Source organism: Somniosus microcephalus, chromosome 3 (genome assembly GCF_052327205.1).
Source record: "Somniosus microcephalus isolate GS21.2 chromosome 3, FLI_Smic_1.0, whole genome shotgun sequence".
NCBI lineage: Eukaryota > Metazoa > Chordata > Chondrichthyes > Squaliformes > Somniosidae > Somniosus > Somniosus microcephalus.
The window spans coordinates 171,746,166-171,766,544 of NC_140989.1; the positions used below are offsets into that span (position 1 = coordinate 171,746,166).

Below are 20,379 nucleotides of genomic sequence, written 5' to 3' on the forward strand. Positions count from 1 at the left end.
CTTGGCGCATCCATAGTACAAACATTCCTTTCATTTTAGTTGACAAGGTTTCATCAGCTGTATCTTGCCACTTCCTCAGTTCAGAGAACTCCTTCCTCATTTGCTCCCACGACTTATGGATGTGAAAAACGGCACTGACTCTGTCACTTGCCTCCTGTTACATTTGCTGCACGCTGCTTTGGATTGGAGGATTCCCTTTGGCCCCAAAACTTGCACCTCCTGCGGCAGCTCACCTAGAGTCTCCTCATTGAAGGGGCTGTTCTGGCTCTTGGTTCTGGGCACATAGCCATTCTCTTCTCAGTTATCCACAGTAGTCAGAATGAGAAGAAATGAGCAGCAGTGCTGCCATGGTGCTCTTTGTGCTCCTGGAAAACGTGGATGGAGCACGTAACAATTATGTTAATGAGTTGACATCACCAAATCCAGTGAGGTCACATCGCCCCCTCTTCCACCATGGGAATGCAGGTGCATGTCACCATCTTGAGCTGTGTTCCTCACAATCAGGGAATCGGCTCTAGTATACCAACCTCACTCTGAAATTAGATGTTTTGGTCACCATATTAGAAAGACGGGTTTGTGTCTATCTGTAAATCTGACCAAAAGTGCAAATCCTTGTGTATCCCAAGAACTAGAATGGAATGTGATGCCACAGCTGCAAGATAACATGCTTAGATATTCTAATTAGTGTAAGATGAAAGGAAAAGAGATTGGATTATCTAACAGGCCAAATATGAGATATGTGCTGGTAGTCACTCTTTATTAAATGATCATTCTCTGTTTATAACAGTAATATCACACAAACCTAACAATTATGGTTAACCAACGAATAATTGCTACATAAAGCTGAATATTAATAAAGCAAATTCTAGCACTTTTTTTGACAAAACTGCACGAGATTAATATATTTTACAGTATTTCAGTATGCAGATGTGTACTCGAACAAATCCTTACACTTTAAGTTCAATGGGGCCAGTTTTCTGATTGGCTAAATCAGATGTGTAGGGACCAGGTAATTGGACATCCAGCAATCTCGCCCATTCCCACTAGAACCATTCGCACCTGATTTTGCAAGAAGGCTTAATGGTTTGCAAATGTATACTGTAGCTTTGAACGGTTTACCAATTTTCAGATGGATGTCCTGCCCAGAGTTAATTCCACCCATTTAAACTATATGTAGAAGGAACATTTTGGTTTTTTTTTGGGGGGGGTGGAGGGGGGGGGGGGGGGGAGTTCCTGTTTTTTTTTGGAGGGGTGTTTCTGTTTATTTTTGTCCTTTCTTTCTTGACTTTTTTAGTTGATACAAACATGTACAAAATGTTTATGTTAATAGGAAGGCAGTGTTGATTGTGCAATCAGATATTAGTTGGGTTGTGCATTATTTTGCAGGTTCAGATTCATTTGCAAAGTGTGGCAAATTCTTGGCTAATACTGGGAGCCTGCTAGAGCCTGTACTTGGGCTTGGCTTGGACTGTTTCCAGATCCACATCCCAAACCCATCTTGGTGCTTCAGCTCCCATCTGTCCAGTCACTCAGTGCTCCTACAATTCAGTCTCTCCTTCAATGCACCTACCCCAAGTATTTCTTTACTCCAGCCAATCCCACTTCTCTCACAGCCTAGCCATTCTACCTGATCCAACATAGCAGTCGCCCTTATGTACCGAACCAACCCAGTCTGCAGACTTTCTCTTTAAGTGCTCCCCTTCAAGTATTCCGAGGAACCAGCTCTCTTCTAAATTTTCCCAGCCCATCCCATGAGTATTCTCACCGGATCCCGCCCTCCATGAATGCTGCCAGAGCATAAAGATCCCTGCATCCTACCAGATCAAAATCTCAAATTATTCCAGTACTCCCATACCTCACCCTTCACAATTGGTTCCAGATTCTGCCCTTTCCCCAATTCCTCCCATGCTCCACCCTCAGCACTTTGCCTTCTTCCTTCCACAACCCCCAATCCTTTCTGGCTGCACCTTTACTCTCAACCACAAATGTTACAGCGCACCTCTATTAACCTTTTCCCATACCCACCTCAAATCCAGTATACTTGATACAGTATACATTTTACTTGTGTAAATATGTTTTCCTTTTAACAGATTTATGCTGCCCATAGACATATGAAAGACATTCATTCTGTTTGTTTTTTTAAATCTGTACATCACTCCAAACCAATTAGAATCAACCACTTGTTTGAGTGAAGCTATTGTATATGAGCTATAGAATTTCCAGTATAGAAAGGGGATTCACAGAAGGTGTCTGCTTGGAAGCATTATGTATTTCAGTTTCTATGGATGCTTTGAGCCAGAAGTGTCGTTTCCATGGTAGCATGACTAGTGTTGCTCATGAATACCCCTTCTTTCATCCCACATTATTGCTACTTCTAGGTGGGAGATTAAGTGGGCCTAGTGGGATTTGAAACCATAACCTTTCAGCTACAAGCCAGTTTCCTATTAACTGTGCCAGCCCACCTTAAATGTATCAGTAATCGACTGCAGATTTTTTCTCAATAAATCTGCAGAACCAATAGCCTAATTATTAATTGTTTTTTGTAAAATGGCATCCTGCAGTTATTATACAGAATACATTGGGAGCCACTGCTGTTAAAACCACCTCATGAAGAAATTATGAAAGTAATAACCCTCTCTGAGTGAGTTCAAGACATTTATCTAATCTTGAGGATCACAGGACAATGAAAAAGTGCTCAAGTTTCAATATTATGATGTCACCTGAACTCTGAGATTATATTTGTTAGATCCGTGTGTTAATGGAGACACGGAATGCAGGAGTTGATTTAACAAGTGTTTACTGAACAAAGTCTGGAGGTGAACTAACAACACAAGATGCTACACAGGCTTATATACCCGAGTGGTCACTACTGGTACTACAGTATACAGGGGCTTCAAAAACATAGTTCCTCTTAAAGGTACATACACTACAATTGCTCCCCTTTTAGATAAATAGTACATAACATTTTAAGTAATCATTAAATAACATTTTTACAAGAACAATAATATACACATTTGCTGAAGTTAATCAATTACAAATTCAGTCTCTCTGGAGGCTTCCTGACTCGGTCCGGATAACGCCTCGGTGGTGTAGTAGGTTCTTTTGGCAAGGTCGATTCGGCTTCAATGCCAGTGTCGGGTTCATCTGGTTCCAGTATCACCGGATCGGAGGTAGATACTATGGGTATCTCTGCTTCATCACTAGGCGTATAGAGTTGTGGTGTAGGTTGTCCTTTTTCGGATGACTCTATGATCTGGTCAGCATGGCGCCTTATTATGCTTTCTCCAATGTCCACGGTATACATCAGCGGTCCTAGTCGTGTGCAAATAGGTCCAGGCTGCCATTTCTCGGTACGGTAGTCCCGGGCCAAAACTGGTTGACCTATCTGGAAGGTTCTAGTTGGCCTTTCATTCATGCTTTGAAATTGCCGGTTCTCTACGTCCCTTCTGACGTTTGGCTTGACCAAATCCAGCCGGCATCTTAGTCTTCTATTGAGAAACATCATGGCGGGGTTTTGGTTTGTAACCACATGTGTTACATTCCTGTACGCAAACAAGAAGTTATCTACCTTATGTTGTAGATTTATGTCTTCATTACCCATGGCCTTTATGGCCTTCTTGAAGGTCTGGACAAACCTTTCAGCCAATCCATTGGTGGCGGGATGGTATGGGGCGGACGTGTAGTGCTTAACCCCATTGTTTTTTAAGAACTTCCTGAATTCTTCGGATACAAATTGCGGTCCATTATCAGAACAGATCTGTTCAGGCAGCCCATTCCTGGTGAATATGGTCCTTAATACTGTGATGGTTTTTTCCGTGGTGGTGGAGGACATCTTTATTACCTCCGGCCACTTGGAGTGTGCATCCACCGCGATTAAGAACATTGAGTCCATAAATGGACCAGCAAAGTCGATATGTACCCTTTGCCATGGAGATGAGGGCCACTCCCATGGATGTAGAGGGGCTTGTGGTGGGGCGTTTTGGACCTTCTGGCATCCTAGACAGCTCTTGGTCATTTCTTCGATGTCTCCATCGATACCTGGCCACCACACAAATGCTCTGGCTAAGTTCTTCATTTTCACTCCACCCAGATGCCCCTCGTGAAGCTCCTTTAGCACTCTATCCTTGAGTTTGGGTGGAATCACCACTCTGGATCCACACATCAAGGTTCCTCGGCACACTGACAGCTGTTCTCTTCTTTGTGAGAATGCTGGCAACAGTGGTTCGCCATGTGCTGGCCATCCCTTCACCATTAAATCGTAGACTCGTGAGAGAGTCGGGTCATTTTGCGTTTCCTTTTCAATGGTAGAATTTGTCACCGGTAGACATTCCACTATGGTCGAGTGGAATATCTCCACTGGGTCCACTGTAGGCGCCTCTTCCACTGTTGGCAACGGTAGGCGCGATAACCCGTCAGCATTCCCATGCTGTTTTGTTCCTTTGTACTCTATGTCATATTGGTGTGCTCCTAGGAAAAGGGACCACCTCTGTAGCCTTTGCACTGTCATAATGGGAACGCCCTTTTTAGGGTTGAATATGGAGACGAGGGGTTGATGGTCAGTCAACAAGGTAAATTTTTGTCCGTGTAGGTAATGGTTGAATTTCTTCACCCCCCACACCAGGCTGAGTGCCTCCCTGTCGATCTGGGCATAGTTACGCTCAGCTGAGTTTAATGAGCGTGACGCAAAAGCTATCGGCCGCTCCGAGCCATCAGGGAATCTATGCGATAATACCGCTCCCACGCCGTAAGGGGATGCATCGCACGCCAGTCTGATTGGCAGTGACAGGTTGTAATGAGCCAACACTTCCCTGGACGTGATCAAGCCTTTACATTTATGGAAGGCACGTTTACAGTCTTCGCTCCATTTCCAAACTACTCCCGTTTGTAGCAGTGCGTTAAGCGGGTGCAGAACCGTCGACAAGTTTGGTAAAAATTTATGATAGTAATTTACTAATCCCAGGAACGACCTTAATTGTGAGACATTTTCAGGCGCTGGGGCCTTTACGACCGCTTCAATTTTTTCAGGTGACTTATGCAACCCTTCTTCGTTAATGACATGGCCACAATATGATATTTGTTTCTGGAAAAATTCGCACTTGGGGCGATTTGCTCGTAGGCCCCGTTCTCTCAGCCTCGTGAGCACCTGCTCCAAGTTGGCAAGGTGCTCGTTGTCGTTTTCTCCTGTTACAAGGATGTCGTCTAGGTAGCATTGAATCCCCGGAATCCCTTGCAGGACTTGCTCCATAGCTCTTTGCCAGATAGCTGGAGCTGATGCCACTCCGAAAACCAGTCGATTGTACTGGTACAGGCCTTTGTGTGTGTTTATTGTGAGATACTTTTTAGAGGCCTCCTCAACCTCCATCTGTAGATATGCCTGTGCTAAGTCAATTTTGGTGAAACGTTTCCCTCCAGATAGTGAGGCGAAAATATCTTCTATCCTCGGAAGAGGATACTGTACCGTGTGAAGAACCGGGTTTACAGTCACCTTGAAGTCCCCACAGATGCGAGCTTTTCTCTGTTCTTCATATTTATCATTATTCAACGTTTTCTTCATGACCGGGACGATGGGTGTTGCCCACTCGCTCCAATCTACCTTGGATAACACGCCTGCTTTTTCCAATTTCTCCAGCTCTGCCTCGACGGCTGGACGAATTGCGTATGGCACCGGCCTTGCCTTAAAAAACTTGGGAATTGCCGCATCTTCCACTTTTATTGAGGTGGTGGCGTCTTTCAGGGTTCCTAGTTCCTGTTGAAACACTTCTTTGGCGTTAGCCAAGATTGCTTTTAATCGTCCAGGTATGACGTCATCATCGTTTTTTTTCTTACTGGTCACCGTCAGTGCCTGAATGGAGTGCCAGTCTAAACTTATCTTTCTGATCCATTCACGTCCCAACAACGGTGGACCACCATCTTGCAGAACGTATAAATACAACTTCTGTATTTCCTTGCCGTTGTATACAACAGGCACCCTTATTTTTCCTCTGGGGTATACTTTCTGCCCCGTATATGTCTTCAAGACAATGGATGTGTCTTTCAAAGGTATATGCGGAAATAGCCGCTCGTAACCCCGTCGACTCATGACGGTCAGAGCTGATCCTGTATCTAGCTCCATTTTGACTGGGGACCCCGCTATCGTGAGGGTAACCCAAATGGTCTGGTAATCTTCTTTGGCAATTACATTATTTAATTTGAGACAGCTTAGTCTCTTGTTTCCGGAGTCGCTATCGCTCTTCTGGTCTTCGGAGCTACTGTCCGTCATCATTTGTACCTTTCTGTACTTTTCCTTATTGACCTTTTACTGTCAGCGGATTTCTTTCCAGATCTGCATACACGTGCAATGTGTCCCATCTTTCTGCATTGCCTGCATGCTTTGTCCTTGAACCAGCAGTCCTTCTGGTCATGGGTGGATCTGCCGCAGCGATAACATCTCTCGAAACCCCGTGTCATTTCATGGGTGCCGAAGTCCTGTGGCTTTTGCTGTATCTCTGCAGCTCCTCTTGCTGCTGCTTCATATGATACAGCCACACTGAAAGCCTTGTCCAGTGTCAAATCTTTCTCAGAAAGTAGTCTTTTCTGTGTTCCTTCGCTTAGGAGACCGCAGACGAATTTGTCTCGTAGAGAATCTGCCAGTCCTGCCCCGAATTGGCAGTGCTTTGACAGCTTTCGTAATTCGGTGAGGTAATCAGCGTTACTTTCATTCTTGTGCTGATTCCTCCTGAAGAATTTGAATCGTTCCGCTATCAGCAGCGGTGTTGGGTTTAAGTGCTCCTGTAAGGTATCAACAATCTCATTAAAATTCTTGTCCATCGGTTTGGCTGGAGTGATCAAGTTTCGTAACAGCCCGTATGTCCTTGCGCCCATCAGATTTAGAAGTACTGATGCCTTTTTATCATCCGCTACCTCATTCGCCTTGCAATATACCTCCACTCTTTCCACATATGTGGTCCAATCTTCTATATCACTATCGAAAGCAGTAATATTGCCAGTATTCGGCATCTTGAAAATCGAAAATGGCGCTTCCGTGCTTTTCTTTCTTCCCCGCCGAGTTAAGATGGCGCCTCCCATGCTTTCCCGCCGCTGCCGCTGCTGCCAACGCTGTTCTCCGCGGTTCCCGTTGCGACCTGCAGCTTTTTGCGGTATTTCTATTTTTTTTTTTATATATCGCTTCAATATTCTCTCCGTAATTGAAGAACCGTTCCCGTCGTGGAGCGGACCCTCTGGGACTTTCCACTCCCTCTGCTCAGTCCGAACGCCGGCCGCGCCCTGAGTGCTCCACCCTCTCTCTCTTTGCTTCTGCTTTCCGACTCGCTGCCCGGCCCCATTGCAGAGCCACCCGATCGAGCTGTAGCCTGCCGCAGCCCAGGAAGGATCAGTGCACTACCTGCCACCAGCCCGTTTAGCTGGGGAAACCACAGACTGGAGACCAAGCCTGGCCCTCGTTTTCGAGTTTCTTCGAGTTATTATTATTATTTTTTTCTTGCTTCTGGCTTCAACCTTCGTCTGAGGAATCGATCCCCTTGAGGTGCTGCCGAATTGCAGGTAAGTTCGTTTCTAACTCGTCGCCACTGTTAGATCCGTGTATTAATGGAGACACGGAATGCAGGAGTTGATTTAACAAGTGTTTACTGAACAAAGTCTGGAGGTGAACTAACAACACAAGACGCTACACAGGCTTATATACCCGAGTGGTCACTACTGGTACTACAGTATACAGGGGCTTCAAAAACATAGTTCCTCTTAAAGGTACATACACTACAATATTACTGCCTTTTGATCACTCCCAGGAATCTATTATTCCCTACTTAAATGCATATATGCTTGCAGATGATGTTTATATGCACAGCTTAAAAAAATTATTTATTTTTCTCCTGAACTCTTGTTGGAACCAGCAGCCCTCACAAGTGGGCGCTGTTCACGTGTGAGCATAAACAGTGAGTGTACACCTTGGGATGCTTTTCACTACACTGAAGGCTCTACATAAATGCAAGGTGTAGTAATAGTATTAGGCCTAGAAATTCAGTTTGCACAGTTTTGGGGCGTTAAAGTCGGGCGTTCGGTAAATTTAGCGCCCGCTGGAAACTGCAGGCAACCGCGCCGAAATTCAGTGGATTTGGCCAAGAGTTTTGGCGAGCGCTGAAACCGGCGTTGCAATGCTCGGTTCCGGCGCTAAACCGGCGCTGCGGCCTGATAACGCCGATGCCGGGCGCAACGCAGGTGCGGTCATGTGTTGCTTGACAGCAGACACCCTGACGCCGGCCTGCTCTTAAAGGGGGAAGGGTCAACTTTGACTGCTGCCACGCCCTGCACACTGGAGCCCTGCTGCTAGACCTCAACAGCGCTGGTGGGACAAAATAGCGCCAGGACAGATGGAGATGGCCCGTGAAAGAGCCCAGCGCTTCTCAGACCATGCACTGAGGGTGCTGATTGATGCTGTCCAGGAGAGAAGACCCATCTTGTGCCCGGACAATGGCAGAAAGGCTCCCAGGAGAGAGTTCAGGAAAGCCTGGAGGAGCATCGCACGCAGGGTCTCCTCAAACTCAGATGTGCCCAGGACTGCGGACCAGTGCCGCAAAAAGTTCAATGACCTCTGTCGGCTGGTGAAGGTGAGTACCCTTTCCACTGTCCTCCTCATCCTTGCATGTGAGCCTCACACTATGGGCAAAGGGACCTCAAAGGCATAATGGGCAGCCCTCCTCACGCAGCAATGCCACTGGCATGATCATCAACAGCACTTTCTGCACTGACCACACTGGCCAGGCTATTCCACCATGGGAGGCAGTACACACAGCAACAGGGCACCACACTATACTTAGAGTCCGTCCTTTCTCTTGCAGGCCAAGCTGGCAAGAAATGCGCGCAGCCGGGTGGAGACCGGTGGTGGACGGCCCCACTACCAGGCTCTAAGTGCTCTGGAGGAGAGCGTCACTGGACTCCTGCGTCCCCGGGTGACTGGCCCTGTAGCCATCGGGGATGCGGACCCTGTGCTGGGAGCCACTGGTAAGGAGATGACCGCTTGCAGCTCTCTCGTTGCCCTAGTGCTTCCGATCTAAATCCTTTCCCACTGACGGACAAATGCGCATAATGCCACTGCTCAGGCGTCCCTCGCTGACGCCCTGTCCTCACTTTAAAGCTACTCTTGTGCCTTCCTGCTTTCAGCTGCTGAGGAGGAGGTGGTCCCTGAGGCGCCGGGTGCCAGGCCCTTGGAGGAGGAGGACGTCCAGGACGAGGAGGAAGCCGGCCCATCGGGCGAGCCCTCAGCCGTGCCAGGGGATGGCAATGAAGGGGGGACGTCTGGCATGCAGGAGAGCCAGGGGGAGGTGTTGCAGGGGAGGGCAGATCCTGCTTGCAGTGGGGTCCAGGCAGGCGGCAGGGGTCGGCCAGCTCGGCCGGCTTCTCCCCAGCTGCAGAGTCCTCTCTCCAGTCCGGAGAGTGGCCTCGGCCAGGAGGTGCGCCTCCTGCAAGAGATCTCGGTGGCGTCTGACCGGCGCCACCATGAGTTCATGGGGGTTGTGCAGCAGATGCCGCACGCCATCGAGTCCCTGGCTCAGAGTGTGGCAGCATTCGGGCAATCACAGGCCAGGGGGGTGGAGCAACTGGCCGCAGCGCACGCCAGGGGGGTCGAACTACTCGCGGCACTGCAGGAGGAGAGTCGCCAGAGAGGTGGTTCCTTCGACACACTGTCACAGCAGCTGGAGGCACATACCCGGGCAGTGCGGTCACTGACTTCTGCCACACTCGCTTTGACGCAGAGGCATCGCACCCGCACCCGCCGCCCTGCTGCAACACAGCGGGCTGGCCTCCAGCACATAGCTGCGCCAGCTGAACTGCCAGGCCGGACGACTGCCACTGTGTCTGCTGAGCCTCGCGCGCCTGGCAGCAGCCAGCTTGCCCCCCTTGGAGCATCCGACACTGCCACTCCCCCAGCCAGGGTGCGAGGAGCTGCTGCTGCCACTGATGCTGGCCAGCCACAGCCAAACCAGTCAGCAGCCGGCCCCTCCCGGGACGTGCGTCGTGTTGGCCGACCCCCAAGGGCATCTGTCGCGACGCATGGGGGCCCTCATGAGCCTTCCCCCAGCCTTGAGGCCGCCACAGGGCCCACGTTGAGGTGGAGCAGCAGGCTGGGCAGGGGCTGGGGAAGGCTCTCTAAGGACTCGCCCTCTCGGCACAGCCGCTAGAGTGTGGTCTCTGCGGCATTGTATATATGGGGGGATTGTGTTTTGGGGGCTGATTTTTGTGGATGGCCGAAATTGAAGGCATTTTTTGTTTTTATGGGGGTCTTTCTGTTGGCGAGGGGGGCCCTTTTTTTGTTACAGCCAATGTTGAAGGCCATGTGGATGGCCAACTTTTGTTAGTCCTCCCCAGGTTGGGGGAGTGACATATGTTTGTGACTGTTTTTTGGGTGTGTTCTGTGTTTTTGAGTTTCATGTGGGAAGGGGCCTCAGTTTGTTAAATAAAGGTTTTTATTTATTCAGCTTGTCCAGGTGTCATGTTTCAAGTGTTTGCTGCGTTAACCGGCTGACGGCTTCCGGAGCGGCTGCCTTCAGGTGCGCTCATTCCCACAGGCCATTCCCTCACAGCGGGCCTAGAAGTGTCGAGCAATAAGCCCCCGGCATACGGCCCTTGGGCCTTCTGGCCCCCTCCTGGCCTGCTCCTCCTCCTCCTCCCCTTCCTCCTCCTGATGGTCCTCCTGCTCGTCCTCCTCAGGTGGTGGTGCAATGTCAGGTGGCAGTGCCTGCGTCCGGCGGATAGCCAGGTTGTGCAGCATGCAGCACACGACGACGAACTGGGACACTCTATCCGGCGAATACTGTAGAGAGCCGCCGGAGCGATCCAGGCAGCGGAAGCGTTGCTTGAGGACGCCTATGGTTTGCTCTATGACGTTCCTTGTTGCTTGATGGCTTTCGTTGTATGAGTCCTCCGCTGGGGTCCTGGGCGCGCGGAGCGGGGTCATGAGCCATGTGCACAAAGGGTAGCCCTTGTCCCCGATAAGCCATCCCCTTGGTGGAGGCTGTGCCTGGAACATGTCAGCCACAGTAGTCTGGCGCAGGATAAAAGCATCGTGGCTGCTTCCTGGGAAGCGGGCATTTACAGCTAGGATGCGCTGCCTGTGGTCACACACCAGCTGCACATTGAGGGAATGGTAGCCCTTGCGGTTGCAGTAAACCTCGGGATTGTCTATAGGTGCCCGCATAGCCACATGCGTGCAGTCAATGGCGCCCTGCACCATGGGGAAGCCCGCGATCCTGCCAAATCCCACTGCACGCTGCTGCTGCCTCTGTTGGGTCATGGGGAAGGAGATGAACTGGTGTCTCCTCGCGAACAGTGCATCGGTGACCTGCCGGATGCAGCGATGTGCGGTGAACTGGGAGATGTTCGCGATGTCCCCAGCAGCGGCTTGGAACGAGCCGCTTGCATAAAAGCTGAGAGCCACCGTGACCTTCACTTCCACCGAGAGAGACGTCCTGGACATGAGCTGTGGCTGCAAATCTGCGTGAAGCAGCTGGCAGATCTCTCCAACCACCTCCCTTCTGAAGCGCAGCCTCTTTACACAAAGTGCCGCAGACATGGTGACATAGGACACCTGCTGCCGGTATTGCCTGGGTGCGTAAGGCCTACGTTGGCGACGCCTGATGGCCCTTCTGTGTCTATGCATGGCTGCCCGTCTCTCACAGCGTCTGCGAGCCCTCCGCACATAATGCTGTAACTCAATGTTGGCCCCCCATGCAGCCCCCATAATCAAGGTCGCAACAGTGAAATCAGCAAGAGTCAAATGTCAAAGCACTGGCCAGAAGCCAAAAAGACCTCTCCTATCTTGTCCCAAATCTGGAATCTCTGTCCCTTGGTCTCTGTGTAGAAATCCAAAGCAGTGAAGTCATTGCAGCAAAATGGCTGGGCTTTATAGGTCAGTGGAGGTGCCCTTTAATTTGCGCTGCCTGAGGCCCACAGGGCCTCTGCAACGTTCCATTTTACAATTCCTAATAGCGCCACGCCCACATTGGGCGGGCGCCACTCAATTTCCGGTTTGGGGCGCTAAAACAGCGTTGCGCGAGGATATGACGTCATAAGCTGCGCGCGCACCCGAGCGGGCGCTAACACTTTGCGCCGGCGCTAAATCTCAAATGAATTTGGGCGTCGGCGCAGATCGGTCTGCATTCCGGCGCTAAGGCTTTATCGACGGAAATATAGCCCTTTTTTGGCGTTAGCGCCTGGCGCAGCCAACTGAATTTCTAGGCCTTAGTGTCAGCAAGTTATTCAATCATAGAGAGTGTCATAGCAAAGGGCTTTAAACTAATTAGTGGGGGGGAGGTTTCAAGAGAGCGAAAAATAAAAATGTCAGCGGAGAAGGCAATAGAGCAAGGTAGCAGTGGGGGAATTAAAAACCAGAGTGTGTCAGGAAGGGACAGAGTATATAAAGATAAAGGTAAAGTAGTAAAGGGGGTAAAAGCAGGAATAAATTGTCACAAAACATATTTAAAAGTTCTTTATCTGAATGCATGCAGCATTCGTAACAAAATAGACGAGTTGACGGTACAAATAACTACACATGGGTATGATCTGGTGGCCATTACAGAAACATGGCTGCAAGGTGACCATGACTGGGAACTAAACATCCAGGGGTATTTGACTATCAGGAAGGACAGACAGGAAGGAAAGGGAGGTGGGGTGGCTATGTTAATAAAGGATGGAATCACTGCAATAGTGAGAAATGATATTGGGTCAAAGGATCAGGATAGTGAAACAGTTTGGGTAGAGATAAGGAATAAGGGGAAAAAGTCACTAGTGGGCATAGTCTATAGGCCTCCGAACAGTTGCAACTCTATTGGTCGGAGTATAAAACTGGAAATAGTTGGGGCTTGTAATAAGGGAACAGCTATAATCATGGGAGATTTTAACTTTCATATTGACGGACAAATCAAATTGGGCAGGGCAGCCTTGAGGAAGAGTTCATAGCATGCATTAGGGATGGGTTCCTTGAGCAGTATGTTACTGAACCAACCAGGGGGCAGGCAATCTTAGCTCTGGTCCTGTGTAATGAGACAGGATTAATAAAAAATGTCCTAGTAAAGGATCCCCTTGGAATGAGTGACCATAACATGGTTGAATTCCAAATTCAGTTGGAGGGTGAGAGAGTTGGATCTCAAACCAGCGTACTAAGCTTAAATAAAGGAGACTATGAAGGTATGAGAGCAGAGTTGACTAAAGTGGACTGGGAAAATAGATTAAGGTGTAAGACGGTACATGAGCAGTGGTGTACATTCAAGGAGATATTTCACAACTTTCAAGAAAAATATATTCCACTGAGGAAAAAGGGGCATAAAAGAAAAGACAGCCATCCGTGGCTAAATAAAGTAATAAAGGATAGTATCCAACTGAAAACAAGGGCATATAAAGTAGCCAAATCTAGTGGGAAGATAGAAGATTGGGAAGCATTTAAAATCCAGCAAAGAATAAGTAAAAGTTTAATTAAGAAAGGGAAGATAGATTATGAAAGTAAACTAGCAAAAAATATAAAAACAGATAGCAAGAGTTTCTACAGTTATATAAAAAGAAAAAGGGTGGCTAAAGTGAATGTTGGTCCCTTAGAGGACAAGACCGGGAAATTAGTAGTGGGGAACATGGAGATGGCAAAAACGCTGAACAAATATTTTGTATCAGTCTTTACAGTAGCAGACACTAAAAATATCCCAACACTGGACAAACAGGGGGCTATGGGGGGAGGAGGAGCTAAACACGATTAAAATCACTAAGGAGATGGTACTCGGTAAGATAATGGGACTTAAGGCAGATAAATCCCCTGGACTTGATGGCTTACATCCTAGGGTCTTGAGAGAAGTAACGGTAGGGATTGCGGATGCATTGGTGGTAATTTTCCAAAACTCCCTGGATTCAGGAAAGGTCCCAGCAGATTGGAAAACTGCTAATGTAACGCCCTTATTTAAAAAGGGAGGTAGACAAAAGGCTGGAAACTATAGACCAGTTAGCCTAACATCTGTGGTTGGTAAAATGTTGGAGTCCATTATTAAGGAAGCAGTAACAGGACATTTGGATAAGCATAATTTAATCGGACAGAGTCAGCATGGTTTTATGAAGGGGAAGTCATGTTTGACAAATTTGCTCGAATTCTTTGAGGACGTAACATACAGGGTGGATAAAGGGGAACCAGTGGATGTGGTGTATTTGGACTTCCAAAAGGCATTTGACAAGGTGCCACACAAAAGACTACTGCACAAGATTAAAAAATCACAGGATTGGGGGTAATATACTGGCATGGGTGGAAGATTGGCTATCTAACAGAAAACAGAGAGTTGGGATAAATGGTTCATTCTCGTGTTGGCAATCAGTAACTAGTGGTGTTCCGCAGGGGTCGGTGCTGGGACCCCAACTCTTTACAATCTATATTAACGATTTGGAGGAGGGGACCAAGTGCAACATATCCAAGTTTGCCGACGATACAAAGATGGGAGGGAAAGCAGTGAGTGAGGAGGACGTAAAAACCTGCAAAAGGACATAGACAGGCTAAGTGAGTGGGCAGAAATTTGGCAGATGGAATATAATGTTGGAAAGTGTGAGGTTATGTACTTTGGCTGAAAAAATCAAAGAGCAAGTTATTATCTAAATGGAGAGAAACTGCAAAGTGCTACAGTACAAAGGGATCTGGGGGTTCTGGTGCATGAAACACAGAAGGTTAGTATGCAGGTACAGCAGGTGATCAGGAAGGCCAATGGAATCTTGGCTTTTATTGCAAGGGGGATGGAGTATAAAAGCAGGGAAGTCTTGCTTCAGTTATACAGGGTACTGGTGAGGCCGCACCTGGAATACTGCGTACAGTTTTGGTTTCCATATTTAAGAAAAGATATACTTGCTCTCGAGGCGGTTCAGAGAAGGTTCACTTGGTTGATTCCGGAGATGAGGGGGTTGACTTATGAGGAAAGGTTGAGTAGGTTGGGCCTCTAGTCATTGGAGTTCAGAAGAATGAGAGGCGATCTTATCGAAACATATAAGATTGTGAGGGGGCTTGATCGGGTGGATGCGGGGAGGATGTTTCCACTGATGGGTGAGACTAGAACTAGGGGGCATAATCTTAGAATAAGGGGCTGCCCTTTCAAAACTGAGATGAGGAGAAACTTCACTCAGAGGGTAGTAAATCTATGGAATTTGCTACCTCAGAGAGCTGTGGAAGCTGCGACATTAAATAAATTTAAAATGGAGATAGACAGTTTCCTAGCTGATAAGGGAATTAGGGGTTACGGGGAGCGGGCAGGGAAGTGGACGTGAGTCTAGGTTCGGATCAGCCATGATCCTATTGAATGGCGGAGCAGGCCCGAGGGGCCATATGGCCTACTCCTGCTCCTACTTCTTATGTTTTATGTTAAAGCATAGGAACAGGAATGGCCATTCAGCCCCTCGAGCCTGTTCTGCCATTCAATGAGATCATGGCTGATCTGTGACCTAACTCCAAATACCTGCCTTTTCCCCAATCCTTTAATACCCTTACTTAACAAAAATCTATCAATCTCAGATTTAAAATTAACAACTGACCCAGCATCAATTGCCGTTTGCAGAAGAGTTCCAAACTTCTACCATCCTTTGTGCGTAGAAGTGTTTCCTAACTTCAATCCTGAAAGGCCTGGCTCTGATTTTTAGAATATGCCCCCTAGTTCTAGACTCCCAACCAGCGGAAATATTTTCTCTCTATCTATTCCCCTTAATATCTTGAAAACTTAGATCAAATCACCCCTTAACCGTCTAATTTCCAGGGAATACAACCCTAGTTTGTGTAATCTCTCCTCGTAATTTAACCCTTGGAGCCCGGGTATCATTCTGGTAAACCTATGCTGCACTCCCTCCAAGGCCAATATATCCTTCCTAAGGTGTGGTGCCCAGAACTGCTCACAGTACTCCAGGTGTGGTCTAACCAGGGTTTTGTACAGCTGTAGCATAACTTCTACTCCCTTGTATTCTAGTCCTCCAGATATAAAGGCCAGCATTCCATTAGCCTTTTTGATTATTTTCTGTACCTGCCCATGACATTTTAATGATCTGTGTACCTGGACCCCCAAGTCTCTTTGAACCTCCATTGTTTCTAGCTTTTCACCATTTAGAAAGTACGCTGTTCTATCCTTTTTAGGTCCAAAGTGGATAACCTCACATTTACCTACATTGATATCCATTTGCCACAGCTTCGCCCACTCACTTAATCTATTAATATCTTTTTGTAATTTTATGTTTCCATGTACACTGCTTACAATGCCGCCTATCTTTGTGTCACTGGCAAACTTGGATATGTGGCTTTCTATGTCATCATCTAAGTTGTTAATAAATATGGTGAATAGTTGAGGCCCCAACTCAGATCCTTGCAGAACATCACTAGTCACATTCAGCCAATTAGAGTACTTGTCCATTATCTCTACTGCCTGTCTCCTGCCGCTCAGCGAATTTCCTAACCAGGTAAATAATTTGCCTTCAATTCCATGAGCTTCAACTTTAGCTAACAGTCCCTTATGAGGGACTTTATCAAATGCCTTCTGGAAGTCCATATAAATAACATCCATAGACATTTCCCTGCCAACTACTTTAGTCACCTCTTCAAAAAATTCAATCAGTTTCATCAGGCATGACCTACCTTTACAAATCCATGCTGGCTCTCTCTGATCAGCTGAAAATTTTCAAAGTCTTCAGTCACTCTATCCTTAATTATAGACGCTAGTAATTTCCCAACAACAGGCTAACTGGTCTATAATTGCCTGGTTTCCTTCTCTCATGTTTCTTATATAGCGGAGTGACATGCGCAATTTTCCAATCTAAAGGAATGGTTCCCGAATCGAGAACTTTGGAAGATTATAGTTAGGGCATCTGCAATGTTCTCACCTAATTCCTTTAAAACCCTGGGATGGAACCATTTGGTCCTGGAGATTTGTCACTCTTTAGTGCCATTATTTTCTTCATTACTGTTATTTTGCTTAGGTAAGGCTAACTTCAATGCGATGATTCAATATTAGTTTCCTTGGGATGTCCAGCATGCTATCCTCTTCCTCTACTGTAAATACTGACAAAGAAATTATTCAACATGTCCGCCATTTCCTTATTTTCATTGACAATATTACCGTTATCAATTTTCAAGGGGTCCACATTGCTCTTTTCTTTCCTAATATTATTGTAAAAATGTTTTGTGTTGATTTTGGTATCCCTTGCAAGTTTCCTTTCATACTCCCTTTTTGTAGATCTTACTATCTGTTTTGTCACCTTTTGTTGTTCTTTGTATCTCTCCTAGTTGCCAGGATCTGTGCTGGTTTTTGCATTTTGTAGCTTTTTCTTTTAGTTTTATGTTGTCCTTTTGTTTTTTTGGCAAGTAGAGCTCTTGTCCCTTAACTCTGGTTCTGTATCACATTAAATTATTTTTTGAACACCTCCCACTGATCATCTGTTGTTTTACCCATTAACAGATTTGCTCAGTTTACTGTTTCTCATCGCATTGAAGTCAGCCTTACCTAAATCTAGAATCTTAGTAGCTGTTTTGCGTTTCTCCCTTTCAAACACTACGTTGAACTCAATCATACTATGATTGCTATTAGATAAATGTTCACGCACAATTAGGCTGTTAACTAAATCTGGCTCATTACTCATTGCTAAATCTAATATGGTCTGCCCCCTTGTTGGTTCTAGGACATATTGTTGCAGAAAACTATCCTGAACACACTCAAGCTTGAACCTGTCCTCATCTGATGTTGACACACAGGGTACTTCCTTGTAGAACTCAATAGGTAGCATTCAGGATTGGGACCCCTGCTAGTTCGGGACACAGGCCAATTGTAGTGTCCTAAAAGTTGCCCTACTGAGATCAACTAATTTGACATAAACCAGGGATCGAACTTGGGAGCTGTCTGGTATATATAGCTCAGTTCCATACTGGGCAGCAAATTTACCATATTTCACAATAGTTCAGCTGCTGACTCAGTCATATATGTTCATGTGGAATCCTTCACAGGATATTTCTACTGGTATTGTGAACCAACAATATGCCTGTAAAGTTAGATTATTGTTTTTGAGTCAAACAATATGAAAAACGTATTTGTATCTGTTCAACTACACTCGAGATTACAGAAAGATTTTAGGTTTTTTTTCTGTTTTCTAACCTGTGTATTTTTTGTGGTTATGTTTTAATGGACTATGAATCTCTTAGTACTGCATTTTCCCATTCAATGTATCCAACAACAACCTGTATTTATACAGCAATCCCTCCCCAACCACGAGGGATACATCCCTGAAAACCCCCGTGGTTGGTAAAACCGCAGTTGGCAAATATAAGACCCTATGGGAAAAATGGGGTTGGGGGAACGCAGCCGCATTTACACTCGTAAGTTGCTTGTTCTTTTAATAAACACAAATAAAATACACAATAACCTAACAAAAATAATAAATGTTCAAATAACACAATAAAAAAGATCTTAAAGAATTCTGAGATCAACGGAGGATGCAATCACAACTGCTCTACACTCTGCATTGAATCACTTAGACGGTAAAGAGACCTACATCAGAATGCTGTTCATAGACTACAGCTCAGCATTCAACACTATCGTCCCCAACAAGCTGGCCACCAAACTCCACACTCTTGGCCTGAACACTTCCCTTTGCAACTGGACCCTGGACTTCCTAACTAACAGACCCCAGTCTGTCAAATTAGGTAACCACACCTCCCCCCCTGACCCTTAACATGGGGGCCCCACAAGGATGTGTGCTGAGCCCCCTCCTCTACTCCCTCTTCACCCACGACTGTGTGGCTGTTCATGGTTCCAACACCATCATCAAGTTTGCGGATGATACCACGGTGGTAGGCCAGATCACCAACAACGATGAGTCAGCCTACAGGGAGGAGGTCCAGCATCTCGTGAAGTGGTGCGCCGATAACAACCTGGCCCTTAACATCAAGAAAACCAAGGAAATCATTGTGGACTTCAGGAAGTCTAAAGGCGGAAGTCACACCCCCATCCACATCCATGGGGCTGTGGTGGAAAGGGTGGACAGCTTTAAGTTCCTCGGAGTCCACATCACGGAAGACCTCTCCTGGTCCCTCAATACCTCCTCTTTGGTGAAGAAGGCCCAGCAGCGCCTATATTTCCTAAGGAGACTGAAGGGATGTAACCTGTCACCCCTGATCCTCTCTAACTTTTACCGCCGCACAATAGAGAGCATCCTGATGAACTGTATCACAGTGTGGTATGGCAGCTGTAGCTCCTATGACCGGAAAGTCCTGCAGCGGGTAGTCAAAACTGCCCAACGCATTACCGGCACCCAGCTACCGACCATAGAGAACATCTACCAGAAACGCTGTTTACGGAGGTCATTGACCATCATCAAAGACCCTACCCACCCCAGCCACAGTTTGTTCGCCCCCCTGCCATCTGGGAGACTCTACAGATGCATTCGCACCTGAACGACCAGATTTAGGAACAGCTTCTTTCCCAGGGCTGTCATCCTACTGAACTCTACAAATAAACTCTAAAGCCTGCACATCTGCCAATGCACTTTATTATGTTTATGTTTATGTATTACAAGCCAAATGAATGTTGAATGTTAAATGTCTTAATCAAAATGTACACACTCGGGAGCCGCAAGCCTACATTTCGTTGTACTGCGCTTGTGCACTAACCATGACAATAAAGTTGATTATTATTATTATTATTATTAAATCCTCCAAACCTCACTTGAATTTTAAACTACGCTCCAAGAATGGGTCAATCTCCATAAAGAGGTCCGAGAGATTATTGAGATTATTGGCAAGGAGCATTGCCTTGCTCAGGTTGGCACTTGTCATCTTCAACTTCTCCACCATATCCTCATCTTTGTCCTCGTCCTCTGCCTCACTAGAATGCTGTATCAGCTCATCAAGGTCCTCCTCCGTCAACTCCTCACCGTGCAACTCAAGGAGCTCCTCGATGTCATCAGGCTGTATGCTGGCCGGCCCCTCGCCTCCTAAACGTTGCGCAACCTTCACAATGCGCTCGGGATGCCTTGGAAGTCATTCACTGCCTCCTTCCAAAGTTTACCCCAGCAGGCGTTGATTGTCGCCTTCTTCAGTTCATCCATCGATTCTTTTATGTTGGTGATGCAGTCAGCGATGGTTTAATCCTTCCAACAAGTTTTCACCGTCAGTGTTGCATCATCCTCTATAGCCTCCATCATGCGGTCAAAGCTGCGTTGTATGTAGTATGCCTTGAAGGTGGCTATCACACCTTGGTCCATGGGTTGAAGGAGTGAAGTCATGTTGGGAGGCAGGAAGACGACTTCAATATTAGGATGGGCGAATTGGAGTGCCGGCGGGTGGCCAGGGGCATTGTCGAGGATGAGTAGGACCTTGAAGGCCAGATTTTGTCTCGCAAG

At 46.9% G+C, this 20,379-nt stretch overlaps 1 protein-coding gene across 1 annotated transcript; it reads left to right on the top strand.

Annotated features, from left to right (window-relative positions):
• Window positions 1-329: 329 nt before the first annotated feature.
• Window positions 330-10,476, top strand: LOC147121552 (uncharacterized). The gene is made up of 4 exons (XM_085977933.1): window positions 330-387; window positions 1,387-1,448; window positions 8,814-8,997; window positions 9,157-10,476. Exons 1-4 carry the CDS (start codon window positions 330-332, stop codon window positions 10,173-10,175), a joined length of 1,323 nt encoding a protein of 440 aa, XP_085834059.1. The 3' UTR covers window positions 10,176-10,476.
• Window positions 10,477-20,379: the final 9,903 nt, after the last annotated feature.